The sequence below is a fragment of the Somniosus microcephalus genome, chromosome 8 (assembly GCF_052327205.1).
Source record: "Somniosus microcephalus isolate GS21.2 chromosome 8, FLI_Smic_1.0, whole genome shotgun sequence".
NCBI lineage: Eukaryota > Metazoa > Chordata > Chondrichthyes > Squaliformes > Somniosidae > Somniosus > Somniosus microcephalus.
Window position 1 is genome coordinate 194,526,305 of NC_140994.1, and position 21,599 is coordinate 194,547,903.

A 21,599-nucleotide genomic window follows, 5' to 3' on the forward strand; every position below is an offset into this window, starting at 1 on the left:
CACTTGACTGGCACTTGATAAGCGTTCTAAAGCTATTTTCAGTCACACATGCAGTCTTGGTAGGCAAATTATCAAATTTCACTTTCCTTCATTGATAATCTAGTGGTACAACTGGTCCTGTTAGCAGGTAAGTCTTGTATAAAGCTTTTTTGACTATTGTAACATTGCGTATAACAGGGATCCACCATGTTGTGATATCATGTTTAAAAGGCCAAATGGAACCAATGTTCCCTACTGTCCCAGCTGGTAGAAAAGGTCGTTCAGCAGATTCCGATCCTATTGTTTGCAGTACAGCCAATTTATTTTTGTGGGAACTTCAACATTCCATGACTTTAATCCCTGAATTTTTTTTAAATAACCTTTCTAGCACCATAGAGTGTGCCAAAGCATCCAAGAATGTACACTTTAATACAAATATTTCCCACATCACACCAAGGTGCCTTGCTCTGAAGAATAGTTCCAAAGACTACTCTGTTACTTACAGTTTTGATGTCTGGATTCAGATCTTTTGATGTTTTGGCAATGGTCCAGAAAAATAGACACTGCTGGTTGTGTCTCATTGCTTTCTCAACCATCTTTTTGGTACATATGCACTTGGTGCTTAAGAGCATGGATCAGCAAGGTAGGATGTGTTGTTTGGTCTTCAAAACCCCTGCAGAGGTAAGGTTTTCATTTCAGACAACTTGTAGGATGGGTAATGTTTTTGTTACATTTCCATATAAAACTTTCAGCTGGTACAAGAAATTCATGGGGCAAACACTCACTTGTATGGTGAGCAATTGGTCACAAAGACAAAATGTGCTGACCATCAACAGTGTCACAAATGCAGTTATCCAACAAACAGTTCTGATTTGGGTTGGATGCACAGTAGTTACATTTCAGCACTTGCAGCTATTCCTTGCTAGCCAGTTGCTGTTTTAAGACTTGTTGGCTTTATTCCCCTACTGTGTATACCTTGAATTCTGTGCACACTTTTTTTGTTACCAGTTAATTTAGATTGCTGACTACTTACTGAACAATATGTTCAAGAGACATGTCCTTGCAGGATGAGTCATTAAATCATTTATAGGTCCTTTCGTAAAAATTACTCACTTTATTGAAGTCTGAAATGAGTGCTCTAACACACACAACCTCTTTCTTTTTCAGTGGCTTGCAACGCATCCAATCCATGCATTACTTCCCTTTCTGGGGATGGTTACAATATCTTAATATTTTACAAAAGTGTTTTTCTAAAATGTTACAATAAATTTATAAGCGATCTTCAAAATGGCTTAGATATCCTATAAACTTGGGTTGGAACGATCTTGTTTACTTGAAACAGTTTGGTGGCCAGTTACCATTTTTGATGTTGGCACTGGCCATGTTTTCCTACTGACATGCCTTTTGAGATTCTTATCGTTTCTCGTTAAGAGGTTGTATAGAGTACAAAGAAATTATCCCACTGCATTGGATTTTGCATGCAACTGTGAAATGTTGCATTCGATCTTGTTGTTTAAACTGTCTTTCTACAGACCAGTTTTGGACTTCTGACTCTGAAGATGGATCCAGACGCATGGTCCTTTAGCGGCCTTGCGATCCTTGATCTAACATTTTTGTTTTAACTTTTCAGCCTGGCAAAGTTCTCTGAGGAATCTGTGCCATTTTTCGCATCAGCCATCTGTTAGACGAAGTTAGATAGTGAAACAGCTTTCTACAGAGCCAACAAAGGCTATCTGCTAACCACTGAAGAATTATTTTATCCTGCTCTTGCCAGTTTTGAACTAGACTCTCTCTTGTGCCAGAATGTCATTGGGTAGAGCCCAGCAGGATTACAGCCGTGGTATGAAGAAAGACAGTCATAATGTTGGATTCTTTCCTGCAGCCCAGTCTGCAAGTGTCCATGCAAGTCTTGGGAGAATGAACCAGGGTGCACGAATGGGTGGCTATATGAATTTTGGACGGGGTCAGGCAGTGGGCCTACAAGGTGTGGGACAAGGACATCAACATTTAATGTCTTCAGGTGGTGGGCCCTCTCGATCCAGCAGTGGTTTGCCTTCCTTGTTTGATGTAGGTAGTCGTAATCAACCTTCACTTCAGAAACGTATTGATGCGGACAGGGCCGGTAATATTTTAGCCACCTTTGGCCTTTCATCCAGGGACTTGGATGAACTGAGCCGCTATCCTGAGGACAAACTTACTCCTGAATCCTTGCCAGATATTCTTATGCAACTTAAAAGAAAAAGAAATGACGAAGGAGCATCTTTGAATTACAGCAGAGGTGACAGTTCTCCTCGGGAAGATCGTTCCTTCAGAACCTCCCGTAGTGAATGGGAGGAAGAAAGGCGCTTTCGGAGTAATTTTGAAGGTCGTGATCCTGCCGCTGACCAAGTGGTCAATTATGACCATGGTTCTTCTCGAGAGTCGAGTTCTAGATATTATGACAGGAAGGACTATGAGTCTGAACAATTAAGAGGTGATGACTTTCATAGAGATGACATGCGTATGTCTGAGTCAATGTATAAATATGATGATTCTGATTATGGAAAAATGGGGCCCTCTCCTTCCCGTGGGCAAGAAAGGTCCCTTTTTGAGAGAAAGCGAGGATCTCCTTCACTGAGCAACATAAGCGATTACCATGGTTTCTTGCCAACAATGTTCCCTCATTTGTGTTCGCTGTGTGATGTAACTGTTCATTCTATGAAGGTGAGTGATCTCTAATTTAAAAATTGCTTTATAAAGTATAATTCTGACAAACAACAGCTCTTGTTGGACTTGTGGAAACCTCATTTGGGTCTTAATTTGTTCCAGATACTCTTTGGAACGTCTTAGCACCGTGAAATACTGCACGGGATCTTCTCATTATTGTCAGTATATTGACAACTGACAACCATTTAAGTTCATTGAAAAGCAGTTGTCATTTATAGTATGCATCTCAAATTCATAAACAGATTGCTGGTGGAAATTAAAATATTTTGGACTTGGTGAAATCAAAGGGGTGTGCAGTACTTGTAACCCATTGGCATTGCTTATCAGTTAAAAGAAGAGGGGAAATGACTGTTCGCCATCAGAAATTATGCATCCCACCTTGGCAATTAGAGCATACGTCATGAAGCTACCAGGCCTTGGGTCTCAATTTTTTCCATGTTAATGTTCTGAAACATCAGTATATGATGCAACTCATTACCTGCAAAATGCCTTGCTCCAAAGGACCATGTTCAAAAGAGGGTGAATACAAGACTGGTTTCCTTTCGACACTCAGCACTTTCTCACAAAGCAAACTGGAAAACCTAAGCTAATGTCCTCTCTTCCCCTTATTAACTAAAAATGGAGATTTCTGAAATGTTACCAGTGAAGATAATTACATAAAAAAAGCTTATGTTGGCACTGATGTTCTGCAGTCCAACACCCAGTTGCTTAGCTACAGTAAGAGAAGATTATTTCCAACATAAGTTTGGGATTCTTACTTAACCAGGTGACTGGAGTCTGCTGTGGCTCTGTGATACTATTAGGGGATCTTTAAAAAAAAAACTTCTACAGTGAAGATTAGCGTACATGAAAAGTTTTATCGACGTGAGTGGTACAGTACTGTGCACACATTTGATTTTGTTGTTGTAAAAAGTGTTTTTGTTAGCTGAAAATTTTAATCATGGTTTACATTCCTTTGGAAGGGACTGGACTCCCATTTAATCAGGAAGTTTTACCATTTCTGTTATAGATTATTGAGTACATAGATATTTATAAGAAAAAATATGCAGTACAGAATTAATTAGGTGTACATTCCTATAATTTTTCAGCTTTGTTATCCAATGCACTTTTGCTATCCAAGGGTGCTGTAGAAATGTTTTTGAAAAGTGCTGCTTCACTTAAAAGTAACATTAGAAATAATCACTTGATCCAGGTAAATTCCCGTGGACATATTACAGATGCTCATACAAAACATTCTTGATGTATAGCTACATAAATGTTCACCAAAATATGTCTACTAGCTCTTGTGATAATTTGGGGCCTTTCCCTCTGATAGACCATGGCATCATCCCATTAAGTGACTTTCCCTTTCTGTGACATTTGTATCACCCATGCCAATGCTGTTGTTTTTCAATTTACCACCTGCTGGCTAGTCCACAATGAAGTTTATCAGCACTGTGACCATTTTCAGACTGACCAGAAGGTTTGGTTCAGAAGTTCAGGTATTTTAAATTTTTTTGGAATTTCTCAATGAAAAGTCAAACTTGTATCAATTCTTAGGTTCCAGATCGCCATGTGTTACCGGAAGGTATTTCCTATTGCTATCGATCTTAATCGGTATTTTCCATAAATTCAAAGCACATCTTAGTTTGAAAAAAGCTGGTTTTGGATTGAATGGTTTATACCCACATTTGGAAAATGCTAAATTGTCATTGCATAAATTTGCTTTATTTCCCCATTCTCACTGGGATGGGAAGTAATCCTTCAAGAAACACAAGACAATACACTAGTCTAAATCTTTACTCTCACATAGTGGTTGACCTTTTTGATCAAGCTCTACTTAATTGCCAGTTCCAAGAAAGGGTTTGGAGTCGCCATAGGCATTACTGCCTTGATACTGGTACTGGACTCTAGATAATACCAATATTGTATTCAGAAGGCTCTGGTACCAAACCATTGACTTAACAGAAAACTGTCAAGTTTCAGGGTCTGAATTAGACAGGTGCAAGATTAATTAAATCCATCAGACAGCTGTTTTGAATATAATTTTTCCCTACCTCTTTTCCCCCCAAAAAACCTATTTAGTCACAATGAAGCAGTGAGGCTCATCTCAAGATCTGCTGCATTCCGGCCCTGTAAGTGGCATGATCCAGATGTATTCACCTTCTGTGCTTGAGGAATAATTAATTCAAACATCATACAGCCAGGTTCACACCACTGGTAGACCCACATGGAAGATATTACCTGAGGATACCTTCACTAGTGCTCATTCTGAGATTGCTCTTTTGCGCTTTTTCTCTCTTTCTCCCCTTTCACTCTTCCTCCCCCCCCCCCCCCCCCTCCCAATCCTCCTAATTCCACTATATGCACTCAGGAATGTGCCTACACATACAGATCATGGATTAAATCTGGATAGGAATATGTCTTGTCAAGTAGCAAGAAGCCATCTAAATCCAATTCCCAGTATTATTCTTAACGGCATTATTCCCTTCATTGCCTATTAGTAGCAGGGGTTTCCACTTTACCTGCAGAACAGTTGGCTGCTGAATACTAACCTTTAATTTGAATATGAATCACAAATTCCCATAAAAGTCCCTGAATTAGCTAAGGATTGTGAATACCTTGATAAGTTTGGCCATGGTCATTGTATTAGAAACATAGAAGATAGGAGCAGGAGTAGGCCATTCGGCCCCTCGAGCCTGCTCCGCCATTCAATGAGATCATGGCTGATCATCCAAATTCAGTACCTGCCTTCTCCCCATACCCCTTGATCCCTTTAGCCTTAAGAAATATATCCAACTCCTTCTTGAATATATTTAATGAATTGGCCTCTACTGCCTTCTTTGGTAGAGAATTCCACAGGTTCACCACTCTCTGGGTGAAGAAATTCTTCCTCATCTCTGTCCTAAATGGCTTACCCCTTATCCTTAGACTGTGACCCCTGGTTCTGGACTCCCCGACCATCGGGAACATCCTTTCAGCATCTAGTCTGTCTAGTCCTGTTAGAATTTTATAAGTTTCGATGAGATCCCCTCTCATTCTTCTAAACTCCAGCGAGTACAAGCCCAATTGACCCAATCTCTCCTCATACGTCATTCCTGCCATCCCAGGTATCAGCCTGGTGAATCTTTGCTGCACTCCTTCCATGGCAAGAACATCCTTCCTCAGATAAGGTGACCAAAACTGCACACAATACTCAAGGTGTGGTCTCACCAAGGCCCTGTACAACTGGAACAAGACATCCTTGTTCCTGTACTCAAACCCTCGCTACGAAGGCCAACATACCATTTGCCTTCTTAACCGCCTGCTGCACCTGCATGCTTACCTTCAGTGACTGGTGCACAAGGACACCTAGGTCTCGTTGCATTTCCCCCATCTCCCAATCTATTGCCATTCAGATAATCTGCCTTCCTGTTTTTGACACCAAAGTGGATAACCTCACATTTATCCACGTTATATTGCATCTGCCATGCTTCTGCCCAATCTCCCAACCTGTCCAAATCATCCTGGAGTTTCTCGGCATCCTCCTCACAGCACACACGCCCACCCAGCTTTGTGTCATCTGCAAACTTGGAGATATTACATCTAGTTCCCTCGTCCAGATCATTAATATATATTGTGAATAGCTGGGGTCCGAGGACCGATCCCTGTGGTACCCCACTAGTCCCTGCCTGCCACTCGGAAAAAGAGCTGTTTATTCCAACTCTTTGCTTTCTGTCTGCCAACCAGTTCTCTATCCAAGTCAATACCTTGCCCCCAATCCCATGTGCTTTAACTTTGCACGCTAGTCTCTTATGCGGGACCTTATCGAAAGCCTTCTGAAAGTCCAAATACACCACATCCACTGGTTCTCTCTTATTGTATTTTACCAGTTACATCCTCAAAAAATTCCAGTAGATTAGTTGAGCACGATTTACCTTTTGTAAATCCATGTTGACTTTGTCCGATCCGGTCACTTTTTTCCAAGTGCTCTGCTATTACATCCTTTTTATAATGGACTGTAGCATTTTCCCCACTATCGATGTCTGTAATTCCCCAATTTCTCTCTACCACCATTTTTAAACAGTGGGGTAACATTAGCTACCCGCCAATCCATGGGTACTGTTCCAGAGTCTATCGAGTTTTGGAAGATGAACAGCAGTGCATCTACTGTTTCTAGGGCCACTTCCTTAAGTACCCTAGGATGTAGATTATCAGGCCCTGGGGATTTATCGGCCCTCAATCCCATCAATTTCCCTAACACCATTTCCCTACAAATACTGATTGGCTTCATTGGTAGCACTTTAGCCTTTAAACCAGAAGGTTGTTGGTTCAAGCCCCAGTTCAAAACTGGAGCACATAATCTAGTTTCTCATGTCGCTGCAGTATTGAGGAATGCTGCATTGTCATAAGGTGCCATCTTTTGGGTGAAATGTTAAATCAAAGTCATATCTCTGTTCTGGTGGATGTAAAACTTTCCCATGGCACTATTTGAAGAGTTCTACTGGTGATCTGACGAGCTTTCTTCCCTCAGCCAAAGACACTAAAACAAATTAACCGGTCATTTGCCATACTTGTTTTGAGACCTTGCTGTGTACAAAATGGCTGCTGCAGTTACCTATATACAACACTTGAAAAGTAATTCATTGGTTGTGAAGTGCTTTGCAATGTTTGGAAGATTTGATAAGACATAGAAATGTAATTTTCTTTTATGCGTAGAGTAGTAATTAATGACTAGATGCCGACCAGGTATGCTACATAAAACTGTACTGGTCTTACAATAGTTTAGTGCAAAATATTATTTTTTCCAGTTAAGCTAGTTGTAGAACATAGTAAAATAAAGTATACTTGGATTTCTAAGCCTTAAAGTCACTGCCCCAAGATAAAGACGCACTCAATTCTGCATGGGATAGACAGCAGGTGTCCAAACTTCCCACTAGTAGAATGCAGCCTATATGCTGCAAGCTATTCAGTAGCAATAGCTGCCTGTTTTTCTGTTGATGTTTCCATGCCCAGATGTTGTGCTCATCTGAGAGGCTATTGGTATGTAGCAGTGAAGAAATTAAAGCCATCTGACCAGTTCAGGGTGTCTGCTTTTAAAACAGTCCCAATCTGGAGAGTAGCACCACTGCAGTACGATTGATCCCTACTGTAAATGAAACTGTTGGCAGATGTGATCAAAATTATTTGCAACTATTTTCCCAGTAATATATACTGGTACACAGATTAGCTGTGCAGTAAAGATTTGCATGTCCATGTTAATTCTAAAATTAGTTTTGTATAATGAACATAAATTTTGTTAAACATGACTGATTTCTGTAAAGTTTGTGAATTTTGGCATTTAGCATAAAGACATGGAAAGTATGAAAGATGGGAAGGTGATGAAGTAAAAGCAACAGGGAGTCAATTAAAATGAGTAACTAAAAGTAAGAGGGGAAAGATTACCAGAAGAAGAATGGCTATCACTAACTAACACATGAGAGAAAAAGATGAGGAAAATGAAAACAAAAGCCAAGGAATTTTTTTTAAGTGATCACCATTTTGTTCTTGAAAAGAACTATGATACTTGATCAGCGAGTGTTGATTTGCAAGACAGGCTACAAAAACTTTAAAGCTGGTGACTGAGTGCAAAAGCAGCCTATATAGCCATTTTAAAATCTGGTAGCTTTGAAGCTAATGCTTCCAACTTGAGGGAAAAACCTGCTGGACTTCCTGAGCAGAATCAGTTTAAGCCACGAGCCTGATGCTCTAGAATTGGCCTCCTTTTGATCTCTGGCTGGAGCAATAAAGCAGATTTTTTCACCCCTAATACTTTGCCGGCAGGTTCCATTTTTATCACAAATCACCCATTCCTTGGAAAGAGGAGCTAGTATGTACGCTTTAAATTTATTTCTATCATTTATTGCCTTCCAGCTCTCTATCCTTCATCACATTCCTGCTTATCAATGTGGTCTTCATAGACCTAGTGGATTCTCTATCACTGAAGTACTACAATTTTAAAATGACTGACAAAGAACTTGATGGTTCTGTGTAAGGAAAATGTGGCACTCCCTTAGAAATTGACAAGAATCTCCCAGTACAAGGATATAGATGTGTGCCACACTACTTTATATGTATGAGAGAACCCTGAAATTCAGTGATCAAACATCCCAAGTTTCTACCAACATTGATTCAAAGATTCCAGCTGAGCTGATCTTAATTTTAAGCAAATATAATTTGAGAATATTAGTAATGCATCAAGTGCAGTAGCCCACCTACTGTCTTCAACCACTCCTGTTTGACTTTGACAGCTACTAAGGATATATGGTTTGGCAGGGCTTATTTGAATCCCTGCTGTGGTTAATCAAGCAAGCCCTCTCTCTCTTCCCTCCCTTTTGATTTTCACTATTTGACCCATCATCATGGGATATATGGAGAGGAAAAATGTGGAAGAAAATATATTTTTCACAACCTGTGCATAGTTCTTTACTCAACATGAAATTGACATCGTAGTAGTTTTGGGTCTGCCCCATTCCCTTCCCCAAAGAGAGTGGTTTAGTTTAAGAGCCCTGTTCTGTGTGCTTGAAATATCTTCAGTCATCATCTGGAAGAACAATGGAAGACTTTTAATTGGGATGGTTTGTAAAACATGGAAAGTCCCTCAATGAGATGATGTGGTTGGCAAAATAAATTTGCCTTGTGGGCTATGAGATGGATAAATACTCGTACATGGAGGGGAAATTTAAATTGAAGAATGAAGTTCACTGCATTTGGGGTGAGTAATACTTTTTCATGAGCTGGCTTAATTCTAAGCTTTTTAAAATCTCACCGTTTCTACTTGGTTAATTTTGACATTAAATATTTGCCCCACAGACTCGTCCCGGAACACACCACACAGGGTGTTGCATGTCCCAAATGTGCAGCATAGTGATTATTTCTTTTGTTACTATTTCACTGCTTGCAGGAAATCTGGTTATTCACATAATATATACTGTGTATGTCATTTTCCTTTCATGGTGCAAGGATTTAAAAAGTGTTGGGGCTTTATTGGAAAAAAATTAAACTTTTCATCAAATGCAACTAGGATGTTAAAAGATGAATATTAATTTGAAAAAGGGCAAGTTCAGTTTGGTGTTGGTGAGGAATTGAGCAGGGGAGGGGAATGAAAGCTCTAACAGATTGGAAAGAATCCCAAACAGAAATGCTAAGAAAGAAACAGTGGAAGGCAAATCACTGCCAGGTACAATATGATGAGTGGCCTTAGTTTTTTTTTAAATGCATGTGAAAGCTGTTGGGTGCCTTGCCCCAGCTAGTTGTCAAGTTGACTTTACCAACCCTGCAAGTTGGCTTCAAGGAAAACCTTCGGTGATGCCAGAAAGGAGTACATTGTGTTTTGTAAATGTCGTTGCACAATGACATGCTTGATCATGCTGAAAATAACAGAAAAATCATGCAACTGCACAAAATGGTAAAATTAATTGTCCAGCCTCCACATACAAATGAACAGTGAGTCACCAAAAACAGAATAAATTGCTCATATACTGTCCCCTTTAAGAGTTTGGTGTGTGTTTGTTCCTTCCTTGCTTCACCCCCATTCTATTTCCTTTGGAAGTGTACTTCTGTTTTCCCCCCTCTTTTGGAAAAATTAAATGTTCATGGTTTTATCCAGCTTGTATGTTAATCGTAATAGTCTTATGATTAGCAAGTTTCACTTAGCATTCCCAGGGGTATACAGAGTAGGATAAGGCAAAAAAGGGAAGCTTATGTCAGATACCGAGAGCTAAATACCGCAGAAAGCCTAGAGGAGTATTAAAAAGTGCAGGGGTGATATTAAAAAGGAAATTAGGAAAGCGGGCTCAGCAGGCCAATTAAGGGCCACCCGGCAACAGGTGATGTCACAGATTGACATTTCATCTGTCGAGCTTTTGATAAAAGGATTTGAGGGTAGATATAGATAAACTATTTCCTCTGGTGGGGAAAATCCAGAACAAGGGGCCACAATCTTAACATTTGTGCCAAGCCATTCAGGAGTGAGAGGAAGCATGTTTTCGCACAATGGGTGGTGGAGATCTGAAACACTGTCCCCCAAAAGGCTGTGGATGCTGGGTCAATTCAAATTTTTAAGATTGTGATTGATAGGTATCTTTTAGGTAAAGGTATCGAGGGATATGGATCAAAGGTGGGTAAATGGAGTGGTGGTATGGATCAGTTATGATCAAATAGAATGATGGAATAGGCTCGAGGGGCTGAATAACCTGTTCCTAAATGGGTTTGCAACTTTCTCCAATTTTCCAGCTCCTCCATCTCCAATGTAAACATTATGAACATTCAAAAACGAAGGACAGGAAAAGACCAGCTTATGCATGGAGTCTGTCCCTTACTGTCATAGTGCAACTTGCATGCACCGTGGGCCCTATCTGCCTACCAGGCAAACAAAGCTTGAGAGTATGTAGATCTGTTTACAGTAAGTTCTGACAAATTATATAAAGTCTCTCTGTTCAAGAAGGAGAATTTGTCAGTGAAATTCTGCCTGCAAATTGAAAATATGATGTCCAGGGTAGGATTGCTATCCCAGTAAAAGAATTGGAAAAAGGTGATGTGTTTTTGCCCACGGCACTTTTGTCCACAAACAAGTGGTGCGAATTATTGTCGCAGCTAAAGCTTCTGATGCTATTAGGAGCAGATGATACAGGAGACTTTAAAACAAACAGTAGCAAAGCTTGAAATCAATCTGTGCCATTGTTTCTAAGGGGGCTTGGATTGTCTCTCTGGTATGCCAATAACTAGATTAAGGCAGTTGGCTTCATAACTGGATCAAAAAGAACTAGACAAGGAGGTCCGCAATGGCACAGGAAGAAAGCTTCTTTGGCACTTCAACTCAGTTATTTTATCTCTGATGCTGAAATCACTGGACGGGCAATTTATATTGTTTAAAATAGGAAACTAGTCATGTTGGATGAGGGAAGTTCATTGCTGTATTCAATCGGGTTGCTCCATGGTTCCTGGGGCTGTAGGAGCAGTTCAGCCAAAGAAGTTTGGCCTCAAAGTCCCGTAGAAAATTTTCCCTTGGGCTAGGAAAACTCAAGGTTCTACTCTTACAACTTTTCTTTTAAGAATAGAATGTTTTTGACCGTTAATGGTCATATGAGTTTTATATTCCTTCATCCTGAAGAAAAAGTTCATTGTGGGAAAAAAATGAGGATTCAAATAGCATATCCAGCCTTACAACAATAGTTGTTAAGGATGCGATGTTTCAGATCAGAATGAGCATTCTACAGAAAATTCCCGAAACTCATTGTTGAGGAAGTACAAACTTCTCTGTTTGGCCTATGTGGTACCCAGAATGTTTGTGAAGTATTAGCCCGTTGTGGCAACCCTCTTTGTCCACATTCGTATCTATCCATATTTACATTTTTAGCTCGTCCAAACCACCTCTCAAGCGAGATGTTGCATTCATGACAGTCTAGCTGGTGCTGAAGTTATTAGGAATAGCATACTTCCTTGTATAGATTCATATAAATCCTTTCACTGCTATTTTATACCAGATATTTCTGGACATTGTCTTGCTACTGCTGGACTGTTTCTGGATCAAACAGCTTGAATGTTAATTCCTTCAGACAAGATTTGGGGTTAATACTACATTATTGATCCTGGGCAATGTCAACATTATAGGCAAAATGTTGGATGCAAGGCTCATAAGATACTCCTTTCTTTACCCTTGTTTCCCTGCTATTTTTGTCTCATCCCTCCTGAAGGCCTTGACTTCTGACTTGGGTACAGCTTCACAGACTCTGGGCAGCCTATTGATATTTTTGTCCACTCTTGGTATGTGAACCTAGATGGTGAGTGTCAATTGGCTATTTGACTGTGAGGCTATTAAGATAGATCCTGATAATGCCCACACCCAACATTCACGTGCTCACTTCCAGCAGGGATGACTGGATAGTAATTGGGAGTGTAGTAATAATGGCTGATTTATCCCTTGTCTGGTCAGGAATGTAGAGACTGATTATAATGCACCTACTGTCCTCTTGATTAAGTTCAACAAACTCTGTTTGAACCTGGTACTTCCTGGCCACATACCTTGCTAATTAGGCCTCCAGGTGCATTTGTTGCCAGAGATCAGCCAGAAAGCAGCAAATGTATTTAGTAGATTTCAGTTACAAACTCTACCTCCCATGCTGTGTCCTGGTGACATATGTTTTGTTTAGTGCATGAGTATCTAATTTTAGGGATTATAAACCAAAGTTTGTGGACCAGGCATGTGTCATCATGATACATAAATTGGGTCACTGAGTAATGTAGCTAGGTTTGCTGTTCAAGGAGCAGTATCTATTTAAATTCATCACTACTAGTATTCCCCTTTCAAAACTCTTGGGGGTATGTATGTAGGACGTGAGCCTGTAAACAAGTGAGGGAAGAACAGCTGACTAGTGTAATACCAAACTGTTAAAAGGACAGTGTCCCAGTGGTTCCTTCTTTATTTTGATTATGGCAAATTCACTTGTATATGGAGGTTGAACTATAGGCACAGAATGAGGAAATGCAGCCTGCAGTAGGTAAATATTCAAATTACAGTCATACACAGTGTATATTATAAAATAACTGGCTATGACATAATTCTGAGGTTTAAATGGCATTTATAAACTGTTAAGATTTCCTCCAGCATTGTTGCTGTGCAGCCATTCAGTACTTCTCTAAATGCTACTGTATTGAATCAACCTTTTTTGCTTCTTACAGTACTGGCTCTGGAAAAAGGTTTGCACCTGTTACTACAGAAATAGCGGCACAGTTTAAATTTGACATTTATGTTAAAACCATTGTGATTTTTTTCCCTATTATGCAGGATTGGAACCAACATAAGAACGAACCAGCACACAAACGGCGTTGCTTGCTGCTTTTGGAAATGTATGCAGTTCTTAATTTACTATCAAAAGAATAATAACTTCCACTGCTTTTAAGTTGGATCCCAAGTTTATGTGGGATGCTTGGAGTTGTACATGTAATATTGGTCTGATACTGTTGTCATGTAAGAATATTTGACATTTTCCATTTTGATTTTGTATGAAAAGCCTATTCTCAGTCTATTTTAAATACATTAATTATGCAAGAAGAGATTGAAAATGCTGCTATTTGATGAATTGAATAGATTGAGATAGAACTTGCCAGACTGAGTTGTTGGTAATAGGAAGCTGAAGAGGACAGGAATATGCTTGCAGTACAATTTTCTACAAAGTACCCAGATGCCAAGAGGTGAAACAATAATGTCCTTTTTTTTTTGTAAGGGAGACAACCAGTTCCTATCCTTCAGCTCTCTTGTTTACTCAGCCTACCGGATGGCTTAAAAACAGTTAAATCCTGACTGCATTTACCACTGATCACTATCCTCTGTTTCAAATCATTTAGCCAGTAAACCAATTTATTACATTCTTTTCCTAAAATCTTTTACTTTATCCTTGTGCTTGGTTTTTCTTATGCTTTTTAAAAATCAAAATTTGCAGTGTACGCCACATGGCCATTTACCAAGTCTGTTCCTTCTTGTTATCCTTAAGGGGAGTATTTATTGTAGGAGGGTAGTCCGGAAGTAAATTATCTTCCCTCCTTCGTTAGCAAGGCCAGCATTTATTGCCCATCCCTAATTGCCCTGGAGAAGGTGCTGGTGGTGAGCTCTCTTCTTGAACTGCTGCAGTCTGTGTGGTGAAGGTACTCTCTCAGTGCTGTTCAGTAGGGAGTTCCAGGATTTTGAACATAAGAAATAGGGGTAGGCCATTCGGCCCCTCGAGCCTGCTCCGCCATTCAATAAGGTCATGGCCGATCTGATCTAGGCCTCAACTCCACTTTTCTGCCTGTTCCCCATAACCCTGACTCCCCTGTAGTTCAAACATCTGTCTATCTCAGCCTTGCATACATTCAATGACTCAGCCTCCACAGCTCTCTGGGGTAGAGAATTCCAAAGATTCATAACCCTCTGAGAGAAGAAATTCCTCCTCTCCATCTTAAATGGTCCACCCCTTATTCTGAAACTATGCCCCCTAGTTCTAGATTCCCCCACGAGGGGAGACATCCTCTCAGCATCTACCCTGTCAAGCCCCCCTCAGAATTTTATATGTTTCAATAAGATCACCTCTCATTCTTCTAAGCTCCAATGAGTATAGGCCCAACCTGCTCAATCTTTCCTCATAAGACAACCCCTTCATCCCAGGAATCAACCTCGTGAACCTTCTCTGAACTGTCTCCAATGCGAGCATATCCCTCAAATAAGGAGACCAAAACTGTATGCAGTACTCTAGGTGTGGTCTCACCAACGCCCTGTACAGTTGTAGCAAGACTTCCCTACTTTTATACTCCATCCCCCTTGCAATAAAGGCCAATATTCAATTTGCCTTCCTAATTACTTGCTGTACCTGCATGCTAACTTTTTGTGTTTCATGTACAAGGGCACCCAGATCCCTCTGTACCGCAGCATTCTGTAGTCTCTCTCCATTTAAATAATATTTCGCTTTTCTATTCCTACCAAAGTGGATAACCTCACATTTTCCCACATTATACTCTGCCAAATTTTTGCCCACTCACTTAACCTGTCTATAGCCCTTTGCAGACTCTTTGTGTCCTCCTCACAACTTGCTTTCCCACCTATCTTTGTATCGTCAGCAAATTTGGCTACAGTGCACTCGGTCCCTTCATCCAAGTCATTAATATAGATTGTAACTTGCTGAGGCCCCAGCACTGATCCCTGTGGCACCCCACTAGTTACAGTTTGCCAACCTGAAAATGACCCATTTATCCTGAGCCTCTGTTAGCCAATACTCTATCCATGCTAATATATTACACCAAACCCCATGAGCTCTTATCTTGTGCAACAACCTTTTATGTGGCACCTTATCGAATGCCTTTTGGAAATCCAAATACACTGCACCTACTGGTTCCCCTTTATTCACCCTGCTCCTTACATCCCCTAAAGAACTCTAATAAATTTGTCAAACACGATTTCCCTTTCATAAAACCATGTTGACTCTGCTTGATTGTATTATGATTTTCTAAATGTCCTGCTACTACTTTAATAATGGATTCCAGCATTTTCCCAATGACAGATGTTCGGCTAACTGGCCTATAGTTTCCTGCTTTCTGTCTCCCTCCTTTCTTGAATATGGACGTTACATTTGCGGCTTTCCAATCCGCTGGGACCTTTTCAGAATCTAGGGAATTTTGTAAGATTACAACCAATGCATCCACTATCTCTGCAGCCACTTTTAAGACCCTAGGATGCAGGCCATCAGGTCCAGGGGACTTGTCAGCTTTTAGTCCCATTAGTTTGCCTAGTACTTTTTCTCTAGTGATAGTGATTGTTTTAAGTTCCTCCCTCCCTTCTGCCCCTTGATTGTCCACTATTATTGGGATGCTTTTAGTGTCTTCTACCTTAAAAACAGAGACAAAATATTTGTTCAAAGTCTCTGCCATTTCCTTGTTTCCCATTTTATTAATTTCCCAGACCAATGTTTACTTTAGCTACTCTGTTCCTTTTATATACTTGTAGAAGCTTTTACTGTCTTTATATTTCTTGCTAGTTTACTCTCATAATCTATTTTCTCCCTCTTTTTGTCATCTTTGCAAGTTTCTAAAAATGTCCCAATCTTTTGGTCTACCACTAATTTTTGCAACATTGTATGCCTTTTCTTTTAATTTGATACCCTCCTTAACTTCCTTAGTTAGCCAAAAATGGTTCATCCTTCTCGTAGAGTCTTTCTTTCTCACTGGAATATATCTTTGTTGAGAGTTATGAAATCTCTCCTTAAAAAGTCTGCCACTGCTACCGTCTTACCTTTTAATCTATTTTCCCAGTCCACTTTAGCCAACTCTGTCTTCATACCCTTGTATTTGCCTTTATTTAAGTTTAAAACACTAGTTTCAGACCCAAGTTTCTTGCCCTCAAACACAATGTGAAATTCTATCATGTTATGATCACTCTTCCCAAGAGGATCCTTTACTATGAGATCATTAATTAATCCTGTCTCATTACCCATTACCAGATCTAAAATAGACTGTTTCCTGTTTGGTTCCACAACGTATTTTTTTAAGAAACTGTCCTGAATACACTCTATGAACTCATCCTCAAGGCTACCTTTGCCAATTTGATTTGTCCAATCTATATGAAGATTAAAATCGCCTACGATTATTGCAGTACCTTTCTTACAAGCCCCCATTATTTCTTGATTTACACTCTGTCCTTCAGTGTAGCTACTATTAAGGGGCCTATAGACTACTCCCACCAGTGACTTTCCTTTATTATTTCTTATCCCCGATGAGGAACGGTGATATGTAGCCAAATCAGAATGGTGTGTGACTTGGAGGGGAACTTGGAAGTGTTGGTGTTCCCATGCACCTGCTGCCCTTGTCCTTCTAGGTGCTTTGGGAGGTGCTGTTGAAGAAACTTTGGCAAGTTGCCGCGGAACATCCTGTGGATAGTAGATACTGCAGCCACGGTGCGCCGGTGGTGAAGGGAGTGAATGTTTAAGGTGGTGGATGGGGTGCCGATTAAGTGGGCTGCTTTGTTCTGGCTGGTGTCGAGCTTCTTGAGTTGTTGGAGGTGCACCTGGTCAGGCAAGTGGAGAGTATTCCATCACACTCCTGACTTTTGCCTTGTATGCGGTGGCAAGGCTTTGAGGAGTTGGGAGGTGAGTCACTCACCGCAGAATACCCAGCCTCTGACCTGCTCTTGTAGCTGCAGTAATTAGCTGGTTTAGTTAAGTTTCTAGTCAATGGTGACTCTCAGGATGTTGATGGTGAGGTATTCAACAATGGTAATGTTACAGGAATTTGTTCCCAATACAGCAGAAATTTACAGTCAAATAATTCAACCTCTTAACGCCAAACAAATTGAGGATGCTCTTCATATTTGTATGAATTTTATTCAGTAATCATTGCTGATGAATGGGGGGTGGGGGAAATTATTGTTTCGTAATATGTACTTACAGATTCTTGTATCTTTATTTCTAGTTACCCACAATGGGTTCCAGAAGATGTACCATCCACAAGGTAAATCCAAACTGCTTTCAGTGACATGTGGGTAATGATGGCCAAGTCTATGTGGGGCTCATTCCATGTACTAGTACTAGAATGCAGTAGTGGCCACAATTTTTTTTCCCTGCCCCACTAAAGTATGTTTCATTCCAAAGGCAACACAGCAATAAAATCCAGAAGCTTTTGTACACTATTCTGTCTGGTGTCACAAAACTAGCTGGTTAGTATGGAGCTTATATATTAGTTGTTGAAAGCATATGAAAACAAAGCTTAAGTGTGAACTGAACAGAAGTGGTAATCAGAAGAATGGCCTAGATGGGTGATGTAGGTTCTGCTTCTGCCAGGCGACTTTGTCCCTGATCTTGCTGCTTTTGATAAACTCAGCAGCATAAACACAGGGCTTTATTACCCTTTTTTAGTTGGATTTGCATTGCTTGCACATTGGTTAGGAAAGGATATGCTGCAACTAGTAATTAGTAAATTGAACCTACTTGCATACTAAGTTTGCTTTTCCTTTGGGCTACATGTAGGACCAATCCACCTGCACGGCAGTCCAACCTTGGTCCGGATGCTGCATCTGCACTCCTTGCAGCCATCAGACAGCTGGATGCACTGGACCCTCATGGAGGTCAGGATAAAATTGTCTTGTATGCTGATTACATTGGCAAATCAGAATTGTTGTGTGTGTGCCCATCCTACTGTTTGCAGTGGGGAATTACAGAAGAAAACAGAATTCTGAAGTTTTTACATTTTCTTTGTTCCTCCATGGTATTAACCATTTTCCGCAACTGAACAGTAGTTTGGCAATAAGTTCTGTTGGACTGACCAGACTACAGAATGAATAGACATGGCTGGGGAGGGGGAAACACTGATTTAATTTCTATTAATGTTAGCATGTATTTTACTTTTTTCCTTGTCTCCTACCTCCAGATGGTGGCATGCTGCATTATAGTTTCACAGGTGCTGATAGCCCCCAGTTCCTTATCCAAATAACCATTGTTCATGCGATAGAGTAGACATTAAATGTCATCAGGGCAGTCTAGTAATGTGCTCATCCAATATTTCAGCCAATTTTTAGGATGAGAGTTGGAAGAATCTGCTTACTAATTTAGATGAAATTGTCAAGTTTACTCTGTGTAACATGATTTTTTTTTTCTCGTCTCACTATTAAATGAGAATATACAGTAAAGATGCCATCATCCAGAACTGTATCAGTAGAATTTGGGCTTCAACTTGGGTCACATCTTAACTACTGGACTTTAGCTTTGGGCAGGCTGCAGCCATGAGACCAGCAGGAGTTGGAATTGCTAGTAGACTCGGTTATCTGCCAAACTTTAGTTATCCACTGCAGTTGCAGCTTTTTTTTTATTACAGTGGATAATTGAGGTACTTGCATTTTCTGTGCCTATGCAGTTTGCAGGCAGTATGATAATTTTATCGGACCTTATTTTGCCCCAAGTAGTACAAGAAGTTTGGCCATCTTTTTAAAAAAAACATTGGATGTTTATAGATTATATATTCAGAAACCTCTACAGCCAAGTATTCTGAGTCAAGTGCTAATGTTACTGTGGAAAACTCCAGCTGAACCATTGGACCTGGCCAGGGGTGGGGAATATTGTTGATTCCCTGGTTGCTTGTAGTCTTGATACATAAAGCTCTGCCTAAAAAGACTTGAAGCTGCTGCTTTCAATTTGTCATGTTCATTTACACGTATGCAGGATATAAATGTAAAGGAACTAGTTGATAACATTTCACTTCCCAAAATCACTACACAAATTTGAACTTTACCAAAATGTGATCATTATCAATTTACGGCAATCCCCTGCATATGTTATGCATCCCTTGCATAGGGACAGTATATCATAATGACTTCTTGAGGACATGATTTAAAACGTTATTGGCGAGGTAGCTACTTGAGGCATTCATTCTCAGTGCATTAGTATAATGCTGCTAACTATAAATGCATACTTGTATGTTACATTGCTGTTTTGTAGCTGAATTATTGAGATTAGAATCCCTGGTTTTAATGTCTGAACATTTAGAGCTGTATAAATTGTTTGAAATTGGGAGGTGCTAGCTGTTAATAGACAAATTATTTTTTTTGATGGGAAATGGATATAAATATAAAACATTAAAGTATAAATTACAATTTTTGCCTCGGCATCTAGAGGTAATTGTAACTTAAGAGCTCATGATGGGTTTTGTGTTTTTCAGGCAACAGAAAAGGTCAAATGCAGAACAAACGAAACATGGTCAGTTTTCATTTCATTACAGTATGAATAATGTCAGAGGTCAAAAAATTCCACTGGTTCTAGGTCTTCAATCCGCTATTTTAATCCTGGGTTGGGAGAAACTGTTTCTCTAATTCAAGAGATCAAATGATGCATAAAATGGAATTTAAATCAGAATAGGAAAGTAAATGAAACAAAGTATTAAAAAAATGAAAAAGATTAATATAAAAAGACACAGGTGGGGAGAGAATCCAATGCAATACAGAGCATGGCTAAAAATATTATACATATACTGGTCTTGGACTACTAATACAAACCGTTTTTTCACTTTTGCTAGACAGTCTGGGAATCTGCTGGGTAAGGAGGTTCCTTTATTCCTTCACACTATTTTCTGCCATACTTGAGGCCAGAATCCAAGGAAAGAGTTGCATGTCCTATGGTTACGTAGTATTACATGCTATTTACTGCACAGAAACAGGCCATTCGGCCCAACCAGCCCATGCTGGTGTTTATGTGCCACACGAGCCTCCTCCCAATCTTCTTCTTCTAACACTATTAACATATCCTTCTATTCCTTTCTCCCTCGTGTGTTTATCTAGCTTCCCCTTAAATGCGTCTATGCTAGTTGCCTCAACTACTCCTTGTGGTAGTGAGTTCCACATTCTAATCACTCCTAGGTTAAAAAAAAATTCTGCTGAATTGCCTATTGGATTTATTAGTGACTGTCTTATATTTATGGCCCCTAGTTCTGGTTTCCCCCACAAGTGGAAACATCTTCTCTACATCAACCCTATCAAACAGAAGAGAGACCCAACCTGTTTAATATTTCCTGATAGGTGTAACCTCTCTGTTCCGGTATCATTCTAGTAAACCTTTTTGGCACCTTCTCCAATGCCTCTATATAGTACTCCCAAGTGTGGTCTAACCAAGGTTCTATACAAGTTTAACATAACTTCTCTGCTTTTCAATTCTATCCCATTAGAAATGAACCCTTTGTTTGCTGTTTTTTTTTATGGCCTTATTAACTTTGCATATTGGCAGGGGAAAAAGAAGTATCCTTTTAACTAAGCCGTAGATTTTTATGTCGGTAGAACCAAGGATGATGCCCAAACTGGTTATGTTTCATTTGATGACATTTTAGATAAGCCCACCCCTAAGCACAGTCGTTCAGTGTTTCTTATTTTGGTCTTCATTGACTGGAAAAGTCAATACTCATAATGGGTTATTGGCAAGGTAACTACTTGAGGCTATTCACATTTTCACGGCATTATTGTCTTAAAACTTTCTTCTTGAGGGTAACTATGCTCCATGGAGGAAGCTAATGATGGCCACATTGAAGAAATTGGCTTGGGGGGAGGAGTTCTTGGTGTGAGGTAACTGTTTTGAGAGTTGGAAGCAGTGCCCTGGTCTCTCATGCATTGAATTAACTCATCCATACTGTGGGTGTAAGTCATTTCTCCCAATTTGTCCTACTGATATCACCAATAGTCAATATTTGAATGGAAAGGTTTAAAAGAAAAGTTAATATAAAAAATAGATTTTTAAATTCATTTATATTTGTAATCATTTAATTCTTCAAAAGAAATGCTACTGCAGCTGACTGAATTTAAAGCAGTGATATTTTTCATTGCTCATGTCTAGTCAGCTTAAGAATTGAGGGGGAAAATGGTTTTGCCTTTTTCTTTCCACTGAAATATTTTGTATACTGAAATAAGCAGTTATGTTGTC

General features: G+C 39.8%; 1 protein-coding gene across 4 annotated transcripts in view; it reads left to right on the forward strand.

Annotated features, from left to right (window-relative positions):
* The window catches only part of LOC147113998 (matrin-3-like), a 57,079-nt gene that overhangs the window by 7,258 nt on the left and 28,222 nt on the right, over positions 1–21,599 (forward strand). For all 4 annotated transcript variants that reach the window (XM_085995473.1, XM_085995474.1, XM_085995475.1 and 1 more), the window contains exons 2-6: positions 1,610–2,682; positions 13,469–13,530; positions 17,617–17,655; positions 18,171–18,268; positions 19,855–19,892. In XM_085995473.1, coding sequence (XP_085851599.1) covers positions 1,783–2,682; positions 13,469–13,530; positions 17,617–17,655; positions 18,171–18,268; positions 19,855–19,892 — 1,137 coding nt within the window. In that variant the 5' untranslated portion in view covers positions 1,610–1,782. The remainder of the gene's footprint in view (positions 1–1,609; positions 2,683–13,468; positions 13,531–17,616; positions 17,656–18,170; positions 18,269–19,854; positions 19,893–21,599) is intronic.